General features: G+C 35.0%; 1 protein-coding gene across 1 annotated transcript in view; it reads right to left on the reverse strand.

Annotated features, from left to right (window-relative positions):
- Positions 1-23,797, reverse strand: part of LOC149801893 (furin-like protease kpc-1) — a 139,949-nt gene that overhangs the window by 114,944 nt on the left and 1,208 nt on the right. Inside the window, exons 2-3 of the mRNA XM_089956275.1 lie at positions 16,315-16,419; positions 2,526-2,636 (exon numbers count right to left, since the gene is read on the reverse strand). Coding sequence (XP_089812401.1) covers positions 2,526-2,636; positions 16,315-16,419 — 216 coding nt within the window. The remainder of the gene's footprint in view (positions 1-2,525; positions 2,637-16,314; positions 16,420-23,797) is intronic.

Below are 23,797 nucleotides of genomic sequence, written 5' to 3' on the forward strand. Positions count from 1 at the left end.
TCCAAAGGTATCATGTGCTGACACACCATGGCACAAAAAATGTGGTGCGATGGGCTGATGTAATGTCTAAGGTACAAACCCTGGGGAAGTTGCTCAACTATTGGGTTTGTAGTAAGTCCAGAGATCTCACACCTATTTTTGTCTTGCGTTTTATAGTTATAAAGTACTGAAACAACATGGATGCCACAATGACCAAAAGAAGCTTAATCAGTGAGACTTTGATGTCCAACCTGTAACCTAATGGCCTTGGAATTTTACTTCATTAAGGTGCTTATTTTACAGTTTAATGGATACATAAATCAAAAACAAGCTGATATTTGAGAACTCTTGAGATCAATGTCCAGTTGGTCAGAGTATACTGTCCCCTCGCTATAGTGTACACAGATAACTTGTGGACCCATATTAACACGAGGGGTTGATGTGGATCCCATTTTCTCTTATTAAAAAAAATGCCGAAAATGGGATGCTGTCATTTTAAAGTCAAAGACAGCGGCTAGTATTAAGAAATTTTACTCAGCATCATGAAATTTACAGCTTTTAAGTCATTTTCTTCATAAAAAATTTCAGAACCCTGTAAATAATAAATACCAAATATAAATGGAACCCGAGAGGATCAGTGGATAGTGTGCCAGATTCATGACCAACAGGATGTGGTTTGAATCCTACCAATGTATCATCCTGGGTTAGCTACTGTAGTGTTTTTGGGCAAGGCACTTTACTCAGACTGCCTTAGTACTAAATAGCCTACATGTGTTGTGTGCTGTAAAGCAACAAACCAAACCAATTAAATAAGTTTTGTAAAGTGAAATTCATATTTCAGTTTTATCAATTAATTCTCTTTCAGTGTAATCATCCTAAATGTGATATGCCTTCTTGTATTCAAAATGTGAAAAGTGTCAATCAACCATATTATGTGCCTACTGTTTTAATATTTGACTTGCAACTGAATTGTTATAGTCAGTTAAAAGATGAACAACTTTGTAATATCATGTTTATTAGTCTTTCGTATCAAATCAAGTAAATGGGGTAGAATAAGAAAAGGAAGAAGGCATGCAAATCCTGTCAGTGTAAGAGCTAACAGTCAAGGACACGTGTCAAGTAAACTCATTTCAGTTGACCAATCGAACACCGTTACAAATATTATTATGCAATTTACATATTCAGAGTATCAAACATCAATCAGCTGTTCATTCTTATTTGCAAATGTGAAAATTCATAGCAAGGGTACCAAATGAAAGGTGTACTGAGAGTAGGAAAAGTCTAGTTTTTAAGGTTCATTAGGGCGAAGTGAGTTTGAATGTAAAATTCCTCAATTGGGACTGAGGTCTGCTCAAAGCAGAGCAGAAATTTCACTATTACTTGCAATGAAATCAAAGCATCAATATTTTTATGAGAAAATTATTTAAAAAAGTTTCAATTTTGGTATTGCACAAAATAAGAATTTTGTTTCATCATGTCAAGTCATTTTAGTGAAAGTCCCATGTTCATATGACCATCCATTCTGGATAAGCAGTGATATAAAGATTTTCAAGATGGCTGCCATGGCAGCAATATTGGACTTCAGCACATTTTTCATTTAGGACAACCAAGACATCATAAAAAGTATTTTAGTGAAAACCCCATGTTGATATGACCATCCATTTGGGAGGAGTAGTGATTTTCAAGATGGCCAGTGTGGTAGCTATACTGGATGTCTGAGAAGCACCATTTCTATTTGGGACCAACTAGACCATAAGTTGAATGTGTGCATAACGTTTCAAGACAATCTCCCATGTAGTTCATCAGGAGCAGTGATAAATTGAGGGATGGACAAACATCGGACGACAGACAACAGTCCATCACAGAAGCTCTAATGGTTTATGACCAGAAGAGGTAAAAAGGTTATTTATTTAGAATTATTCCCAACTTGATTATAAAGCAAGTACTCCACTATTTAATCCCCTCCCCACTGTTAATGCCAATCCCTTTCTTAATTTTCAGTTTTATGAGGGGGAGGTGTAAGTGCTGGTCAAAACCTTGTGATCTACCAGTCATGTCCAGTGAATACAGGGATTTTAGGATCTCTGTTCACCCGCAGATCAAGAGGAACATGTGTATAAAAAAAGATAGGACGTGTATATTTTATAGGACATGTATATTTTATAGGAGTTTCAAAACAACTTTTCATAAACTTATATAAACACTGCAAAAAGTATTTTCTAAGGGAAAATGTACCTGACAGTTTCAGCAATTTAACTGATACCTGATATACTTTTGTATATGTTGGGAGAAAAATTCAAATACTATAATTTTTTAAATTTTTATATATGTAATATAGTGAACTCAATATTTCTGTGGGTATCAATTTTGATCATTTGGCCAATACAAATTTCATTTTAAGAACACTTACTTTCATATATTTGGATGGCTTCTACTGTCTACATTCAAGAATCAATGTTCACAATTACTATGGAAACTGGTACCCAACAAAAATAATGAACTGACAGATCATATTTTGATATTCCCATTTTAATGGGAAAACTTACAAAATACCACATCTCTGACCAAAGTTCATCATTAAACTTGATGGTCTCAGACGTTGATTGAAAATCTCGCTTCTTTCGACTCAACAACTTCTGCTGTTCAACCCAATGTACCTGAAAAAAACAAAAAAACAAATTGAAAACTGATTTCTAAAATGAAAATGAAAAAGCAAGATGGCTACAAGAGTCATCAACAGAAGAAAATAACTGGTTGTGTTTGGTGTTCAACAGCACAGCAATACAAGCTGTTTCTTTCAAGTTATTGAAGTTAAGGGCCCTTGCCCAAGAACACACCACAGAACACACCTGGACTGAACCAAACTGAAGGATTAAAACTTGCAACCTTTTAGTTACAAGTTAGAAAGCTAACCCTGAGCATTAGCTGCCTCTTACAACATGTGGAGGGTGCATCCCTAAGTCTGCAGTTTGGAGGTGCAAATGAAAGGTTTAGACTGTTTATTTACTCTCAACAAAGAAATGCTGACCAAAGAATTGCAAAATCAACACTGAGGAGTTATGTTTCAGCTTTTAAAAAAATCACTAAAAGTTTTAAACAAATATTAAAACCACCAACAGAACATTTTAATCGAGTTTCTCCATTTACTGGTAGTAAAATATGTCCAACATCTGATGAGTTCTGAAAGCTACAGGGCACTAAGTTACCACTAAAAACAATTTCGATTAGTAACCAAAAATTAAGTCAGTAATCTAAAATACACTTGCACAGATGTGTATACTCTCTAAATTTTGGTACACTAATATCGCTTTACAACCCACTAATGGCTAACTTTTTTGGTGCAATGGCCTATAAACTGGAAGGATGGTGCATGGAACTCTTTTTTTATTGCTATGACTTCAAGTTTTATGGTAATATAAAAAACAATTATTGCCGTGGAAAATACAAACACCAGGCATTTTACCTTCTCAATATCTGTATAAAGTTCATATGACATTATACTTGGGAATGAATTAATTTATGAATTTCTCTCTGTTGATTGACAAGGTTACACAACATAACAGATTCCAACATAAATGCTCTGGAACTGTCCAAACATATCACTATTTCATAATAATTTAAAATATGAGGTCAACTAATTTTTTAAAGGAGATGTACATTTATGCAAATGCTTTCAAATACATGTAATTCAGCCCTAGAATATGCTATAAATGATAGGTCATATGTTGGCCAGGGTCTTAACTTAAATGTCAGTGACTGATTAATAACGCAAATGTTGCAACAGCTCTACATAAAAAAACAAAACCCAGCTGAAATATGTATTATGAACAGGTGCTAGTTGTAAAGTTTGTAAAGGGTGACTACCATCAACTTCAGGGCACACAAAAAATGTATTAAAATGGACAAAATCTTCCTTTCTCCTTTACTGCCTGTTAATTACAGGTCAACTATGAGCAAGTTATTAATTAGAAGAAAAAAAAGAGTAATATTATCAAAGTGTCATGCACTAATAATTAAAAAATTATTTATTCATCATAAACCTATGACAAAAGTAAAGTGCAAATCAAATGATAAGTACTGTAATATATATATATATATATATATATATATATATATATATATATATATATATATATATATATATATATATATATATATATAGACAGTAAAACCTGTCTTGAAAGACCACTGCTATGTGAAACCAGCTGTCTTGAGAGACCACATTCTCAATGCACAAATTATTGATTATATAGCATTGTGACCTGTTATGAGAGACCACCTGTCTTGAAAGACCATAATTGTTTGACAAAAGAGGTGGTCTTACAAAACAGGTTCTACTGTATATATGAAACACCACTATCACATTTCGTACATGAACAAAATGAAAACAAATGACAGGCCTGACAATTCTGGCCATGTTAAAGTAGATTCAAATGGGAATATAATTATTTCTCATTTCATCCAAAAAAATTTAAGCTGGAAGGTCATTCATGAAATTTCTGTGACATACCAAATGGCACAAGAATGGTTTTGCCACTCCAAGGGGTACCAGCAGACTTGTCAAGCTCATGGACTAAATAAACCATTCAACTTGCCAGCAGCATCTAAAAGTATCAGTTACACTGCAGGAAATGATCTCTCCCATCTGTCACTATCAGAACCAGTCTATCCCCATAATCCCCCATAATCCTCTACAATTTCATACTCATCACCATAAAGCCACAAATCAAATCGACATCTTTTAACAATTTATGTGTTAAAGTCTTGATTGATGATGGGATCAATACAAGATTTACATGGAATGCAACAGATCCACAGCATGAAAAACATTTCAGTTATACAGCCCAACATTTCACAAAATGCTGTGGGCATAGCATTCCCATTTCACTGTCTTTCCATTGGTACATCTGTCCAACTTCATTAATACTTTATGCTATAACAGTGTTTCCTAATGCTATAACAGTGGTTCCTAACTCTTTATAGTATGAAGACCCCTACTTAACTTAAAAAATTGTCCCTTCTGGTTTCTAACTTGTGAGCTGGTTAATATAATCATATCAAACTTGGTATACAGATATACTGTCATTGGAATATGTGTTATATTTCACATCTGGGGTCCTATCCTCAAGGTCAAAGTCATAGCAATCACAGCACAAATTTTTCAAAAAATATGTTGTTTTTTTTTTATTTATATAAAAACTCTGCCAGGCAGAGGGACAAAACATGGTACTCTTGTGCATTTTAATTCATTACAATGATTCGATCATAAAGATTCTATTGTCAAGATCAATGTCAGTTTTGTGTGTGTGTTTGTGTGGTTTGGATTTTTAACGTAGTTTTAACAATTTTTCAGTCATATCGCTATGATGTCTGCAATGTGGCAGTTTATAGCGATGCCTAGCACTCGGGCATCATGCCGCAGACATGTAGCATCATGTCCCACCCAGTCACATTATCCTGACACCAGGCAGACCAGTCCTAACACTAACCTCTTAATGCTGAGTACCAAGCGAGGCAGCTGTTAGTACCATTTTTGTAAGTTTTGGAAAGAATGACCTCCCGCATCCGAGGTGGACGTTCTCACTACTAGGCCAACAGAGTGGTTGGTCAGTTTTTTCTTTTCAATTAAAAAAACTTCATCTGCCTTCTACTCTAATGCACTTTAATAATGGCCCATGAAATTAATTTCTTCTATTTCTACTCAGTAAACCATCACAGATTTAATTATTGTGAGTTTCTGTGGCCTCATCTCAGCAAGGAAATGGTGGGGGGGCTAAATTCAGCTTGTCTGCAACAAAAGCTGAGCCTCTCTGTCTGTCTGTCTGTCCCTCTCTGTATAGAAGCCTTATAAAGATAATGCAGTCTAAACAAAATGAATTTTAAAACAAAATTTTACAAAAAATCAAAATTGGCTAAATGTCCCAAAAATATAAATTCAATAATCTGCATTGGTCAATAACCAAATGCCTTGATAAATGGATAAAGAGGTGTCAGAATGAAAACAAAACAGGTTTCTTGTTTTTAGGTTATTCTGCTGTTGACAGCTATTAAAAATGCATGAAGTGCCTAAATGAACAGGCAGATGAAAGTTGTAAACCAAAGAAAGGCAAGTGTTCAACATAATTACTGATCCAACCTCATCCTTTGAATACATCGTCTAAGGAAGAATATAACTATGTGGAGCATGAAAAAGATTGCCGCCACCCTAATGTAAAAGCTTTGTGAACACGATCTGTGAGACATTTACAACACAAAACCACAAACCATTACAGACAGTCATGAAGGGAAAACATTAATAATTAACTCTGGCTGGTAAAACAAGTTTTAATTCTTCTATCTTTATTGCTTGTAACATTCAAATCTTGTCAGTGTGCAATGTGTAAATATTCTGAACTACACTTTTCTTGTATCAATCATGTAATGAATTAAAGCAGTAGAGATAAAAACCTGATATAAAGCATTAACTTCTTTCATTAATCTTAAGTGCTCCAGTCATTTCATTCATGTCGGACATTTATGTCTGTACCTTTTGTGGGCTTTCTTGATAAAATAAAACATGGGCACATAACTTGACAAGAATAAAAGATACTGTTCTATTTTCCAGACTGCTGGGAGCGAAAAACAAATATTGAAACTTTCCAAAACTATCTAATCTTGGGACCAAAAAAAGTATGGCTCTTTTGTACAGGTGGACAATGTCACCATGGATGAGCTGCAATTAGTATCTGAAATGCATTGTGCAGATAAGATAAAGTAATCACTCACTATAAGGCACCTCAATGCAATACTTTTTAGGTGTCCTTTAAAATAAGGAATAGGCACTATGCTTCAACCTGCACAGTGAAGGAGGCTAATCATGGAGGCAACCTATCTGCATTGAAATGAGACCCAAGCTAATGTTCCAGAGAAGTGTGTGATTTGGATTTTTAATGTACCATAGCTTTAAAAAATTTCAGTCATATTGCTACGATGTCTGCAGTGTAAAAGTATATAGTGATGTCTAGTATTGGGGCATCATGCTGCCGCCCTGATGTAAAAGCTTTGTGAACACGATCAGTGAAACATTTACAACACAAAACTACAAACCATTACAGACAGTCATGAAGGGAAAACATTAATAATACAAGTTTTAATTCTTCTATCTTTGTTGCTTGTAACATTCAACCTGCACCCAGTCACATTATCCTGACACGAGGCTGACCAGTCCTAACACTAACCTCTTATTGCTGAGTGCCAAGGGAGGCAGTTGCTAGTACCATTTTTGATAATTCTGTGCTATGACTCGGCCAGGGTTCAAACCTGCGACCTCCTGCATCTGAGGTGGATGCTCTAACCACTAGTCCACTGCAGCGGTCATTCCAGAGAAGAACGTCTTTGACTTTTCAAGCATACAGTGTATATATACATATACTGTTAGCAGTGACAGGGTCATATGGATACTATTACATTATTTGACAATTGTTCAGTCATATCACTATGATGTCTGCAATGTGACAGTTTACAGTCATGTCAAGCACTGTGGCATCATGCCGCAGACATGTCGCATCATGTCCCACTCAGTCACATTATCCTGACACCAGGCCAACTGGTCCTAACAATAACTTCTTAATGCTGAGCACCAAGCGAGGCAGCTGTCTGTATGATTTTAATAAGTCTCTGGTATGATTTGGTCAGGGTTTGAACCCGTGAACTTCCGCATCAGAGGTGGACGCCACTAGGCCACCAGAGAGGTTTCTATTACATTATGTAACAGCAATGCTGCTCCTGGATTAAGCTATTAAGGGGACATTTTACATACTATGTGTACCTGCTTGAAAGTCATGTCAAACGGCAAACTGAGTCTATGCAACATGTTAGGAAAAATCAGCAAAATGAACAACAGAGACCCTGATCTGTTGAAGCATGATGTGATGTCAGATCTGGGTCCATGCTGTTTGTGGTTTGACTCCAATTTGAAAGCTAGTACATGCATATACAATACACCTGTCACCTATTATGATTGAGATCTGGAGATTTGTTAAATTTAGGAGGACACTGATAGTTTGGAGTGGTAAAATGTCCCTTGGGGTCGTTCAAGGTACAACACTGACAATGTAGCCCTCTTGGGGCCCCTGAACAGCAATATAGTAAGGGAATGGTATATGTGGCTGGTCTGTAATGGAAGTCATGTCTTGGCGAGGCATTTTAGAGATGTTTCACTACACAGTCTACTGATGCATATTTATCATCAATAGCTTAAAATAAGACATGATAGAGCTCAAATAGCATCAACCAAACTGGCAAGCTACTATATCTTCATGCTGGAAAAAATACTATAGGTATAGTGTATTGACCTAGTGAATGAACTCCTCACATCCTTGCGAGTGTGTTTGCTACAAAATGCAGTTCTATGCCTTTTCTTGTTGTTCACAATCATATATGCAAATTGATAAGTTGTTTTATTTTTGAGTTTCTATTATTATTCGCATTTATTAAATCAATATAAGACACTTATGGTTTAAACATGACAGGTGGGTTTTTTGAAGAAAGTAGTGCACTACAAACACGGTTAGCTTCTTGTACAATGAACCTGAACTCTCATACATTCACGTACTGGCATATGAAAATTAGTGTGGAATAGAATCTATGTGAAATGACAAGCTAACAAGAGGTAATTAAAATATTTTAATATATTTACAGCTGATCTAAGTCATTATTCTCCTTTGATTAACATTTCTAGACTATAAAATTCTCTCTCTCTTTCCTTCAAATGGTTTGACTTAACTTTACCATCATTCACAGGTCCAGAGACATCGTCATATTACACAAGCGAAAATCCCCAACGCTCACATTTTCATGGATTTTCGCCAATACCTAGCTATGATAATCCACAGAGAGAGAGAGAGAGAGAGAGAGAGAGAGAGAGGAAGAGAGATGACTGTTTGTACATTTTCATATTTAATAATTACTAATCGAGCTTTCGAACATTATAATAGGTTTAAGAAACAAGGACAACAAAGCATTAAATATGTTTCAGTTTGTTTGCCTCATAACCGACAAATTTAACATATAGTGTCAACTGGCTATTTATCATTGATATTATGAACACTGTAGATAGATCCCAAGAAAAGTGTAAACAGACCATTACAATGAACACATACTACTATATGTTGCTTGGTACAAGTTCAGTTTTAATGTTTTCGTCCAGCACAATTAGTTTTTTTTCTCTCTCTCTCTCTCCAGATTTTTGTCTAATTTGTCCCTTACGCATGAGAGGGGAGAAGGGAATGGAAAAAAGAAAGGATTCTGATGAAACTGTGTTGTACCATTTTAATTTCATTTAGAAAACAGGGACTATTAGTACTTCTTATCGTTATTTTCATATGTCACTTATGATTAATGAATGAGTAGAAATTCGTCATTGATCTATAGGCCTGCAGATGAAATAATGTTTGTATATTCGTATTATTGCGCCATGGGTGGATCACAATATGATATACCAATAGTATTGGTATATCAATTTGCTTGATACCAACGCTTTAAAAGCCATATTATTTTTAATGTACGTGGTGTATGTATGTGTATATATATATATATATATATATATATATATATATATATATATATATATATATATATATATATATATAATTTATTTCTAAAGCATTATACAAAATTTTGTTCCAGCAGTTCTATTATATCAGTCATAAAGGAAGCAATTGCAGCAAGTACTAACCATTTCAAACTCTTGAAAGGAAGAGTCAAGTTTTTGTCATTGCCAGATATAATTTACCTGGCCTGAAATGTGTAAACTCTTTGAGCACAATTATGCTATTGAACTTATTTATAGATTTGGGAAAACAAAAAGAAATCCATATAGTGACAGTCTTGAGATATATAGGTAACAAGTTTCATGTCAACTCACAGTTAGTGATTTGAGATTTAAAGGTGTATGAATTTGAGGCCTAACAGTTGTAGTTATAGTTGCTGTAGGGTTTAACGCCAGCACAGAATATGCTATACATGGCAGCCAGTATTAATGGTGGAGGAAGAACCCGGGAAAACCCCCGGAAAGAACCACTGACCCACGAGGCCTAAAAGAGATGGGGATTTTCCAACTTTAATTCAAGTTCTGTGTTAAATTAAAAATCTCAGAGTTTACAGCACCCAAACTCGTTCTTCCTAACAACTGTGTAGTTCTATGTATATGGATAGGAAAAATGACAGAAAATGGGATTCTCTGTGCTTGCTTTAAGGCCAAATATTTGGCAGCATTCTTAATGCCCAACAACTGTCCATTTTTCCCAATTTGATAATAAAATTTTGCACACAGAACTTTTCCAAAATTATAATGCAATTTGCCAAGAAGATTACCATGACAACTGAAGAAAGGGATCCAAAGAGCTTAACACATTAACCCCTGACGACGAATTAATGTGGCAGGAGGTAGTATCCTACTGCCGAACTCTGTAGCATCATGGTCATGCATGATACTCTACAGTGAGTGGTATTATAGAAAGGTAGACAGATGTAGCTCTACAATGATACCAAATAATCTGGAATTTCTAGTTCCACTACAAAATACAGAGGGAAAAACCTCATTTTTTGGACCAGATGTTTATCTACCCAAAATTCACCCATGGCAGGAATCCGATTTTCTGTCAGGATTTTAGACTCTTCGGTCTCAGATCTAAGGCAAACCGGTATGAACTTCAAACAAACAGATGAACCTTTGCAAAAAGTCGGGTAAGATGTGCATTTGGAATAAAGAGTGGTCTCGATACAAAAATAATGGATCCGTTTAGCAAAAAAACAAAACAAAAAAACAACCAACTTTTACCGCATATGCTCATGCGCGAGCCTAATAGCCAATGAAAAAAGATGTTTCTAATACAATTAAGCAGTATTGTTGAAAGATCACCTGGAATTGGGTGTTTTCGGATGTATTCAGAAATAGCTTTCAAAATGCATTTCCTACTCGAATTTCAGGCGAAAACAACAAAAAACCTCCAGGGGTTGTTGTTGTTGTAGGGTTTAACACCATTTTTCAGCACACGATAGGCTATACATGGTGGCCAGTATTAATGGTGGAGGAAGAACCCAGGAAAACCCCAGAAAGAACCGCCGACATAAAAGAAGCTACTGGCAAGCTTTCTCACATACCCACATTGGCTGAATTCGAGACTCAAACCCACGCAGACAGAGGTGAGATGGCAGTGATCCGTAATGGACAGTGCTTTAGACCACTCGGCCACTCGGGGGTCCCCACCTCCAGGGGTTAATGTGTTAAAAAATCTAGGCAACTGAATGATATAAAAGTTGTAGAATCATTTCTTTGTAAAATATTGTAAATTAACAGTATGTAAAGAAAAATTTCAAAACTTCACCCCTTTTTACCTGTAAAAGATCCAATTTGATTGACCGTGGGCCCTGTTTTGAAAATGGAAGAAAAATCCCTACTAAACCAGGCACTGCTGGCAATAAACATGCTGACAGTTTTACAGATGTGGTTAAAAAAATAAGTCAGAGGCCAGGTGCTTCCTAACCTAACAATGGTTTCTCCCTCCCTTAGTGGTCACTAGCATGTATCTATACTGACCAGTCAGTCTACTGAAACTAAATTTTCACCTTGTAAAGACAGTTTTTGTTTAAGGAAAGGAACGTCATGAGAATCAATGTGCAAACATTTTTCATCTTGCTTGTACTCTTTACATCAGTCCCACTAATATTGTAACTCAAAAGGTGTAAAAACCCAAAAGTGAGGGCAAGTTTTCTAGCATACACGTAAGCCGACTTTGAGACTAGAACCCACACAGACAGAGGTGATATGTCTGTGATTTGTAAAGGCGAGCGCCTTGGACCACTTGGCCACTGGATCCTCTTCACAAATGTAAAATCTGATCATTTCAACTCATTGTCTTGTAAACAAGCACATGATGGCAAATCTTCATATGACAGGTGTCAAACGGCCCCAAGCATCAGTTACAAGTTACTTCCTATTTAAAGGGGGTGGGTTTTGGGAAATATCATTGTACATGCATTAATCATACTTCAGTTACAATTCATAAAACTATTATTTTCATTCTCTATCTTCTTTACCACATTCAATTTTATTCTAAATATTTCCAACACTCTTTCAATTTAATGTTTTACTCAATGATATTTGGTCACATGACTTCAAACTGTACATTACTTTCAAGTTAATTGTAGTATGAAAATAAATTAAGTGAAATGTCAAAATATGCAACCAAAGTACAAAAAATATTAATGAAAGCTTTGCCTATAATCCTATTTCAGTTATAAATAATAAATGAGCAACTTATAGGTGGTTTTAGATTTTATCAGTTGGGTATTAGTGTTCACGGACATTTACTGCTTGAGAGTTTACTGCAAAAATAAGTCAAAGGTTTCATACAAAAGATGCTACTAAATACTGACAACTTCCCACTAGATTTATTCACTTTAATGACTTTCATATCAAAATAAAGAAAATAACATAATATTTTATTAAAAATACTTCAGGATTAAAATAGAATCCCCTGAAGGGATTGGCATTCTACTGGCCAAATAGAATATCCAGGAATTCAGGATGAGACAATTTCTTCCTTTTAACTGCTGAGTGTTGGAACTATATTGGATACTCTTCAGTGATAAGATTTTCAAAATAGCTCCTGTGGTGGACATCCTGGATTTCATATGGCAGCACCATTTTCATTTAAGTCCACAAAAACATTATCTGAAATCTTTTGGCAAAAATCCCATGTTATCATGACCATCAATTTTTCAAGGTAGCTGTTGTAGCAGCCATGTTGGATGCATGATTGACACCGATTTCTTTAGAACCAATGAGGTGTCATAAGTCTACTGAAAGAGACAACAGTATTTTCAACATGGTCAACATGTTGGCTACATTGAGAGTCGTCCTGCATCATTTTCATTTAGGACCAACCTGACACTACAAGTTTTCTTATGAAAACCTAAGTCAAAATAATTTTCCATCTAAGAGTTACAGCAATAACAAGATTTTCAAGATGACCACCAGAGTGACCATACTGGACATCAGATCAGCACAATTTTAATTTAGGGTTAACATTATAAGAAGTCTTTCAGTGAAAACTCCATTTGATCTGACAATAGAGGAGTAACAATAACAAGGTTTTCACATCTGTTATGTTAGCTTTATTGGATATCAGAACCGTATTATTTCCATTTAGAACCAACTAGAAATCATCAGACTTTTTGTGAAAGCACAATGTCAAAATGACCAGCCATCTAGCAGAAGTATCCAAGACGAGCATTGTGACAACCATACTGTAAGTCTCATCAGCACCATTTTTATTTAGTACCATCATGACATTACAAATGGTTTTGGAGAAAAGCCATTCCTATCTATCTAAGCAATCTTTCACCAAAGAGATGCTGATGGTACTCCAAATTTAAGGTCCATAAGAAGTAAAAATTACGTTATACCAAGGCCAAAGAAGGAATTGTTTAAAACAAGTTTTCAATATACTGGTCCACTGGTATGGATCAACTTTTCCAGTGAAATAAGGCGTGCTCCTACTATTTCTTCTTTTCATAACCAATGTCTCAAACGGATGAAATCTTCAGACAATTTAACAGTTCTAGTAAATCAATACTGCTTGATTTTCTGTAATTTTGCATCATTTTCACAGTTAAATATTTCAATGCAGGATGATATTTTATATTTTATTTATGTTTATGTTTTCAAAGATGCCTGTGCATATGTTCCAGGCTTTGATACATTAATTTTTAATTATCTAGTGTCACGCCAAATTCTTCACATCATGTTGTATATACTGTATATATTGTACATAACAGATAGAAGGCCTCAAGGTAGATTAGTTCTGTAACTGAGTTATCTTCTCTAAATAAAGTCTTTATTTTTATTATTATTATTATTATAAAACCACATGTCAATATTACTTTTCATTCAGAAGGAGTAACAATAACAAAATGTTCAAGACGGCCTCTGTGGTGATTATAACAGAGATCAGATCAGCACCATTGTTAATCAGGACAAACTAGGCATTATAAGAAAAGACTATGCTGATATGACCATCCACTGAGAAGGAGTAGTAATAACAAGATTTTAAAGATGGCCTCTGTGGTTGCCACGTTAGCGAGCAGATCAGGAATATTTTCATTTAGGACCAACAAGTGTTTTCGTAAAATCCCCATGGTGATATAACTTTTCATTCAGGAAGAGTATCAATAACATGGTTTTCAAGATCAACACCAATTTCATTTAGGACAAACTAGACGTCATAAGAAGTCTTCTAGACCCCACCCCCATTTATATGACCATCTATTAAGGAGGAGCTATGGTAAGCTTTTTATTTTGCACTGGTGTAATATTTTCATTTAGGACCAACCAGACAATGGGATAAAAGTGTGTGTAAAAAAAGAAAAGTCTGTCCAGTGCTCCAAAGATCTGATAGCCCAATGCCCACGGCACCTATAACTTGTGAACGGGTCCCTTCCGTATTCTAAGTGAGATGCCTGTTAGACTTGTAGATAAAATATAATTTACAAGAGAAAACTTCAATCTTGCTAATGAAATGCATATATTTATTTTCAACATGTTGAGAGACAAATATTTATCCCCATGCTTTACCTTTATCCTCTTCTCGTGGGTCGGTGGTTCTTCCCGGGGTTTTCCCAGGTTCTTCCTTCACCATTAATACTGGCTGCCATGCATAGCCTATTGTGTGCTCAAAAATGGCGTTAAACCCCACAACAACAACCTTTATCTACTTATGATACTTCTATCAAAAGCAGTCAACTTTGTATACAAAGCAAAGCATGTGACTTATGAATGGGGAACAGATTGCATGGGTTACCTTTAATTGTCATTCACTTGGCTTTAACATACATGTGATTCTATTGGAGGTTAAGTCAAAATACCATTTAGGATATTTTTGTGCAGTACAGAAACTGGCCAGAACCAGTTTAGTGAAAAATGTTCTAGTAGTTGTTGCAACTGGTGCAATGAGACGTGGCTGAGTAACAGAATTAAGTCTAGCATGTATTCACAACAAGCTGTTAAGTGATTAATTTATTGTTTCAATCTGGAAAGTTTTGGTCAAATACAGGATGTTTCTTAGAGGTAATAAAATTAATAAAGGGATCAAATGGGGTACATGATGGCTTTGAGCCTTTGATCAAAATCACCCATCCTTTAGAGTAGATGAGATAAAAAGTAAAGACCAAATAAAAAATGATGTCAGCAGAAACACTATTAAAAGTATTACAATATATATAATGTTTAAGAAAAAATCCCCTACCTACCCTAATTTAAAAATCAGTGCAATAGGAAATGCATGGGGGGGTGGGGGTGGGAAGGGGGTATGGTGGAAATGGGCAATGGCCATTAAAAATAATACCTGTGAATATGTAAATGTTTGTTTAGTCAGTACAATTGATATTAACTTCTGCTAAGGTTGCATGTAAAACAATTTCCATAGGGCTTGCCACACTTTAACTACTTAGCTACATCAAGGAAGCATTTCAAAAGTCATAAAAACTGTCACTCAGTTTACATCTAAAAATAACAGAGCGAAGTCACTTTCATTTTCCTACTAAGCGAGGAACATGGAAGTTTACATTCTTTGGTAACTCTGTCTCCCACTCCACAAGGCAACAAGATTTTCATGAGGGTCATTGTCATGCCTATGGATGTCTGAGCAGCGCCATTTATGATCAACTAGACATCAAACGATATCTTCTGGCGAAAACTCCATGACAAGATGACAATACAATGAGAAGCAGTAGAAATAATAAGATGTGATGGCAGTAATGGCCATACTATTTCCAAGCAGACTTGTTTTAACTTAGGACAACTAGACATCATAAGAAGGCTTCTGGTGAAAACCCCACATCAATATGACTTCCTATTCTTTAGGAGTAATGATAACAAACTTAAGATGGGTGTTATGGTGGCCATACTGGATATCAACTGGTACCATTTACACTTAGGGTCAGCTAGACATATACCAAGACCATCTAAATGATGGGATGAATGTGCGTGCAGAGTTCCATGCCAATCCTCCATAAAGATTAGGAGAAGCAGCAATAAAAAAAACTTTTGCTAATATAAAGATAGACAGACGGACAAAAGAAAACAGGCCATCCCATACATTCTTCCGGTCTACGACCAGTATAATTAATAATCTCTAAAAGCTAACATTTTGTATCTAAATGTCGTCAATAAAAAAGGTACAGTTACTTCCATTTAGGAGCAGAGACAAAGTTCCTTGTTTCTGTGTACATGTAGCTGTGGAGATATAAAAACTTGGGGACAGACAAAATCTAATAGGTTTTTAAGTTCTATACCTGTGGATGTTCTGAAAGTTTTCTGTGGTGATAACGGTGGGGACTCGGGGATCGCATCCTCACACGGGGATGTTCAAACAGGTAATGATCCTCTAGACTGCCAATCTGATAAAGAATGAAAAGATGAAAATCAATTCAGTTGCTATGACATAATAAACGTAATTACCAAGACCATTTACTGTATATACTTGTTTATAAGTGGAGTCCAACTGCAAACTAAACAGACAAAGATCTGTCATCACAAAATGCACCAGCTGATCTGGGTCTATGCAGTTTATTTGGATTAATCAATTAAACAAACAACATAGTCCTTGATCTACCGGTACATCATGTGATGGCAGATCAAGGTCTATGGTGTCTGTAGCTGGACATGCATTATAAATGAGTATTTATATTGAAAAACTGCTATAGGATAGGTGTCGCTCATTGAGACATTTGAAACTCTATATCCAGCCCACAACAAGAAGGAAGCTGCACGTGCCTGGTTTAGATCTAGTAAGGCAGTATATGATCTCATTCAAAAACATCAGTCAACAAAGTTGCTATTTTCTAATTTTTTCTCCCAAAATTCTTATATTCTGTGTATTAAAGTTCTCTTTTTCCTCACTGCAAACATGTATTCCAAACATTATACTGCCTGTATAATAAACTTTCCCAAAAAATGTATATACACTGTAACATCATCAGCTGATTTCACCAACAAATCCCTGAAAAAAAGCTGAGCAACTGGAACTTTGTGATACCCTTATGACTTCTAATGTATATACTCTGTTATAAGTTGAGTCCCACAGCAAATAACATAGACCCTGATCTGTGGTCACATAATGTGCAGGCATATCAGGCTCTATGCCTATTCATAATAAACTGCACAGGCTCAGATCTTGCAGCATACAATGCAATGGTAGCTATGGATATGTGCTGTCTGAAGTTGAAAGAATTTGCATATGTATATATGATAATAGAAACAAAGTATTCACAACAATACAACCTTAATTTATTCACTAAAATGAGGTTACAAACAAGGAGGTTGGGGCCTTATTGGAATTAAAAAGGATGTTACTGCAATTTTTTAACTTAAATCATAGAAGGATAATATTCATTGTAGTCTTAATATCAAAAGCATCTTCACATTTAAAAAAACAAAAACAGACTCCTAATGATCTTTAAATATAATGTTGTCACGTTTGCCTGATCGCCATTACGTAAGTCAGGAACAAAGGAATGGGTTAGCGCCATGAGTATGTCGACCCTGCACTGTCGTGGCGATTTGTATTTGTACAAGAGTTCTCTTCGTTAGGTGTCAAAACTAACATGTAGACATTAGAAGCTTTGTTCTAGAACAAAGGACCCTCGATGCTGTTGTAAATCTCCCCACGTTGACAGATGGCCTGAGGCTCATCTGTTAACCTGGACCGACTGGGGTAGAATTGATATCCAATCGGAACTGAGAAAAGGTGGGGCCATCATTTCAAACCAGAATTTAAGTCATTTGGGCTGGGAACGAATTAGTGATTGTAAGCCTTCGTACTGGTCAAGCAGAAATATACTAACTCCGGGAGCCACTCATGATTTGGCAGGAAAAGAAACCTTGGTACATTCAAGGACAGAAAGCTTTTTAAAGGTCAGTGAGTTATTTGCTCGATTGTTGCAGAATGTTACGGCATTGTAATTGTAATTATGTGCAGTATGTATATTTACTTACCAGAATCGTTAGTACGTAGAATTACCTTTGTATTGTTTAATTTACATGCGTACTTGAGAAATGAGCAATGATTATGTAGATTGCTCGCTCGTCAGAATTAATATTGTAATTCGCTATTTAGTTACTTCATGGTAAACTAGTGTATTTATTCATGTGATGTTCTAGATTTTGCAACTGGTGAATTGAATTGTAACTTTAGAAATGGTTGCAGTGTGTAAAATTAAATAATATAGATATTTCAATATTTGTGTACACTGGTGGGAGTGTAATGTACAGAAATGCGTCGGATTGTTGTGATATTGTTGAGAATAATGAGATTCAGAATATATATATATTGATGTGACGCAACTTAGTGATGTCTGTATGTTAAGTAGGTTACCGCTCTTTATTACAACGTTGTTTTCTATAAGAACGTGTGTGGTGTTCGATGTGCACGAATGCGTGACCAAAGATGTAGATAGCCTTTACCTGATGATTGATTGATTGTTGATTTAGTGTGAGTGAGATGGCTAACAAAACATGCTAACGTCTTTGTGTTTTTCGTAGGAAGCTTTTGGGGACAGAACTACTGGGTAGTCAAGTCCTGAGTCTCAGAGAGACAGGATAGAACAAGGCAGTAGGCCGAGAACAAGCCTAGTTGCTGGAGAAAGAGAGAGAGAAGGAGGAGGAGAAAAGGAGACAAAAGGGGAAGAGGATAGGAAGAATCGGAGTGCGGAGAATGCCGGAAGGAGGAAAGGAATTGGCGGAGTAAACACAGATGAGTAGAAAACAAGTACAGGGGAAAGCCATCTCACACTATAATCAAGTGATGAAATAGGTTGTTACATGGTCGAGAGGAAGAAGATTGGTTGAGAAATTAATATCGTTTAATTTGTATTAAATTGTTATTCTTTGAATTTCACCTTTGTGTTCTTAATAATTTAACTGTCGGTATTGCTGACTGGGGACTCGGAACTTTACCTCTCTCTATCACTAATTTCACTTCCTACAAAAACGAGCCAGGGTGGGAATTCCACAGTAATTCAAATAAATATTGGGAGCATCCCACCCCAACGCATAACAGTGGGTCACATAGAACTTCACAAATGTCTTCATTTGCTATATGCCCTTTACATCTTGTGACAGATTCAGTTTACTCATGATAAACCATCAAGTAAAACTGAAAAAAAATGCAGTTTGTTTTTCTCATTAAATATTTGACCATGGTAAAGGTTATGTAATATACTGAGAGAAAAAATCAAGGTTTTAAAAAATATCTGACAATAAGATTTTTGAAGTGTTATTTTCTGAATCCGCAAAGAAATACAAGTAACAACAAACCTTAAATTTATGACATTAATGTTGACAATGGCTAAACTACATCTCATGTATGTACACAGATTCATTGATCAGAATTTTAAAAAAATTTAATTTTTACATAAAAAGAACTATGCAATCTAGCCCCAAAGCAAACTTCCTTAAATAAAACTGACTTGTAGTTGTAATAAAATGCTTTAAAGAAGTATTTAAAATAAATAAAATTGTGTAATGCATTTAAGAGATATTTCTGCAAAGATTTTCAAAAGGATTAGGCTGGGTGAAATATAGGTTACGTGGAGAGAAAGAAGGTCAAAATAAAAAGATTTTCAATCCCAGGTGATGCCTGTCTCCTGTCAGAGTTGTATGCAGATCAATGATGGTTCATTTTCATGCATATCCATATATCCATTTGTGTTATCTACTTCCTTCTGATCTGATAAATGAACCCCCAAACCCTTTATATTTTGAAAGGAACACTTTAAGTACAAGATTATTTATCAGCTAAAGCTAGGTGCAATCCATGTCCATTTTTTGTGTAAATCTAGAAACTTCACAATACATATGAAGAGACAATGATCTAAGTTGATAAAAACACAAGGTCCTGTCTTTAAAGACAACAGCTCAGGTAAAACTTGGATAACATAAAGTAAGATACCCAGGATAGAAGATTATGTGAGAGCAATCTTATCTTGACAGAGTATTAATGGGTTCTTTTGCCCTGATTTCCATTTGTTGCAAGTCATAGTAGCCAACAAAATGTTTTCTATTTTTAAGAGATGGATGGATGGATATAAGGATACCACAGTGAAATCCATGTTGAGCTGTCACAAAGGCAGATTTTATTTAAATGTTTCCCTTGAATCTACTTCTATCTATTCTCTCCAAAAACAGGTATTAAAAATCATCTGAACAAAAAGTCTGATGTTTTTTAATTAACTTGTAACAATAAAATTATTATCTGGACTGTCTTGTTATGACTGACATTTACTTGGTTAAAAACTATTACTTTATGTCTTAACATTTTTGAACAAATGAATAAATGACTAATTAAATGATCAAACGACAGAACAAAAAGGAACAAGTCAAACGTTGAAGAAATACATGATATTTGTATACTTCACTATGTCAATTACTACCTGGGGTTGCACAATGCTCTATTGGGGATTTTTTTTTATTTTAATTACTTTCTCTTCAACTTCAATTCATTACATGTGTGTAGCATAAGAGAAAAAAAAAAGACAAATACTGATTACAATGGTATTTAGTGAGTAAACAAGACAATATTTTTCAACTGCTTGCCCAAAAGTCTAGTTAGTTTTCTTTCAAATTTGTCAGCAGGTTAATAATAGTTCCTTCTTTTTCAGTAATGGGAGCAAATCAAACAACTGGAATAGGAAGTACATGTAGTACCTCTGACCATTTGTCTGTGCTGTTTATGTACAAACAATACTCACAACCAGTCAGGTTTCTGACCTGATACTCATGTCAATATTCATGATGCGTTTATTTTTCTTGTAAATATACATGTATTAACGAGGTTTAATGATGGAACATATATACAGTAGCTGTTAAATTTAAAAAATAAATTCAACCAACTCTTTGCTGAACAAAATTCATCAAGTCTAGAACTGCTCCAAGAATCTTCGGTGTTATAGTAAAATCTGGTAATATTTATCTTGGTCAGGCACCATAACCAAAGAATGGATCTGGCCAATCAACATTTTCAATGGGACCAGTACATTTTTCTTCACAACTTGGCTAAAGCAGTGGTCCTCCTAGGAATTGTTTATAATGGGGAGAGAAAGCACTGACTGAAGAGGCATTTTGGGGGAAAAAAAGGTATATTTTGCTATGTGAAGAACTTGATGCTTACCATAACATTCTGAATTTCATCAGAGCTCAAAAAAAGAAAAAAAAACTATCCCAGACAAGGAAACTGAAGCAAATCATGCTGAAGTCTGAACTAGTAATTTGAACAGTTTGTCATGATGAAAATGTGAATATTCATTGCAGAAATTTAAATATCCCTGATGCACGTGTTTGCAATAATATTGTTTTCAATTTTTTGAATAACCATGATACACATGAGGGTATTTGATACCCATTTTCTTTTTTGAATGACCCCACTTTTTTATCTGGTTGGGTCCCTCAGGCCCTATTTTTTCCATTTCTGGAATGAACACTGAAAGTGACAAAACCTAACATCTAAGAAATAAGCTACAGTTAGTATAATCAGATTAGTATGCCATTTGTATGGATTAAACTTTGGTACATTTTCATCATGCCTGAACAATGGTCAATGTTCTGAATTAAGATGTCAACCAATATTGTTGAGTTCCATCTGCAATACTAAGCTGAACATGTCTGGTAGAGTAAATCTCACATGTATTGCACCAATCAGCTTGTCATCATTAGGGGGTACTTCTATGTGCAATATGCCAAGGTATTCTGGCGGTAACATGTGAACAGTCACTCGTACATTTTATTTTATGTTCAGCTGAATCTGTGTTACAAGTATAAACATCTTCGGGCGAATTCCTAGTTGATTTGGCTGACTTGAGAGTTGAACAAATCAGTGAAAGGCATTTGACTTGTATTCATATTGGATTACTGATCATTTGCTTCTATTAGCATGTGAAAGGGAGTAATCCAATTTCTCAGAATCAGATTATTATAACTAAACTTGTGTCACATATCCATCTTTCAATCACGCAGTATTTAAGTAACTTCTCCCCAGGTGACATTGTTGTTTCTCTGAAAAGGTCAAAGCACAAGTTGAAATGTGCCACTTTTTTTTTGTAAAAACAATTGTTCTTGTTTTTACATCATTATTCTGAAGAATTCATACAAATAATAGAAAATACTAAACTGTCATTGCTATTTTTTTGTCTTTGTTAAAATCAATGTACAAATGACTGAAATAGCAACTTAAATCAAGTTGATCCCCGTTGAATGATCTGCTAATCACTATCGCTGGAGAGCAGTCTGAGTATTTCTAAAGTAATTTCTCTGATATAAATGCTTTAATCATTGGTCCCCGTAAAATTTCATTCAGCTAGACTTTCTGGTTGTTTCATGATATCCTTGATGTCTGGTAAACTATTACATTGTACACTGTTACCAATTAAAAATGTTTCAGTCAAACATTATACAAGCAAATCTACAAAGACAATTCTTGCTATCTCAAAACTTCAGATACAGAAACTGATCATTATGCCAAAATATAAATGACTGTTTTATCACAATGACATATTACTTCACCTCGTTTGGTCAGCCAATCAAATCACTTAATCAGATATTTGAAAAAATTCATTCTGGTGTTACAAGGAAATGACCAGTGTTTTTTTTTTAAAATCAGATCCTTGTTTGACAGTTTTCATATAGCCCTGCAAAAGGTCAAGTGGAACAAGATTAGTAACTGTACTGTCACAGATTGAACAAGACTAGTAACTAGGCTGTTTAGAAAAAAAAATTAAGTGGTTGCCCATTCAAGGACCAGAAGTGACTCTCTTGCATCTTTCTGCACCAACACTTATCAAAAGAAAAGATTTTTCTAAGGGGTCAATGACTATTTCAGAGTGTCAATGGCAGATATACATGCTCAAGATTAAACACTAAAGTAATAATAATAATATGATTTCCGATTACCATTTCATATTACCAATCAATTCAGAAGATATAAATTTATTTGCTTCAGATTCTAGACTCCTACTTGCAAGCATATTTGCCTTTCAATTGTCAATATGATTTACCACAATCCCTTACAATTTACCACAATCCCATACATTTTACCACAATCAACCACAATTGACCAATAATTGAACTGTATATGGACAGTCTTTAAGTATAATAACTCATTTATATTTATCAAACTTTTTTAAGCTTGGATATTAATCTTTTGATGTACACAATTATGACCTGAATGATCAACATAAAATTATCTAATTATCACAAATTAATATTTATAATCACTATTGGATCTGTTCATTCATGTCAATAAATGAATGGGTACTGTACAAAAGAAAAATCAAGAATACAGCCCCACAAACTATGAATTATTGAATGGCATCTATCTGTTAGTAGCTATAAAAGATGACTGACCCACCAGAATAAGTATGAAACATGGGTGTTGTAGCAAAATTACCAAGATATTGTTGAGCTAGTTCTTGGTAATGATGTTTAACATGTGCCAAATAGAATATTCAAAGAGACGAAGTATTCTGCTGGTCAATTCAAAACTTACTGTGGTAATATTTGGGTTACTTCTGTCACTGTACATTTTGAATGCACTTATTATATGTCAGTTTTGAACCATGTATCTATAACACAGTTAGGGTTACCATTCACACAGTTTAATATTTGAACAGCCTGGTTTTCCACTGAACTAACTCTTTCATCATATAATCATATTCGCATTTGTACAATAGAGTGTCTGTTATTCTTCAGTTCCATTAGTGGCCATATATATATATATATATATAT

Source organism: Sinohyriopsis cumingii, chromosome 4 (assembly GCF_028554795.1).
Source record: "Sinohyriopsis cumingii isolate HCF-2022 chromosome 4, ASM2855479v2, whole genome shotgun sequence".
In the NCBI taxonomy this organism is placed as follows: domain Eukaryota; kingdom Metazoa; phylum Mollusca; class Bivalvia; order Unionida; family Unionidae; genus Sinohyriopsis; species Sinohyriopsis cumingii.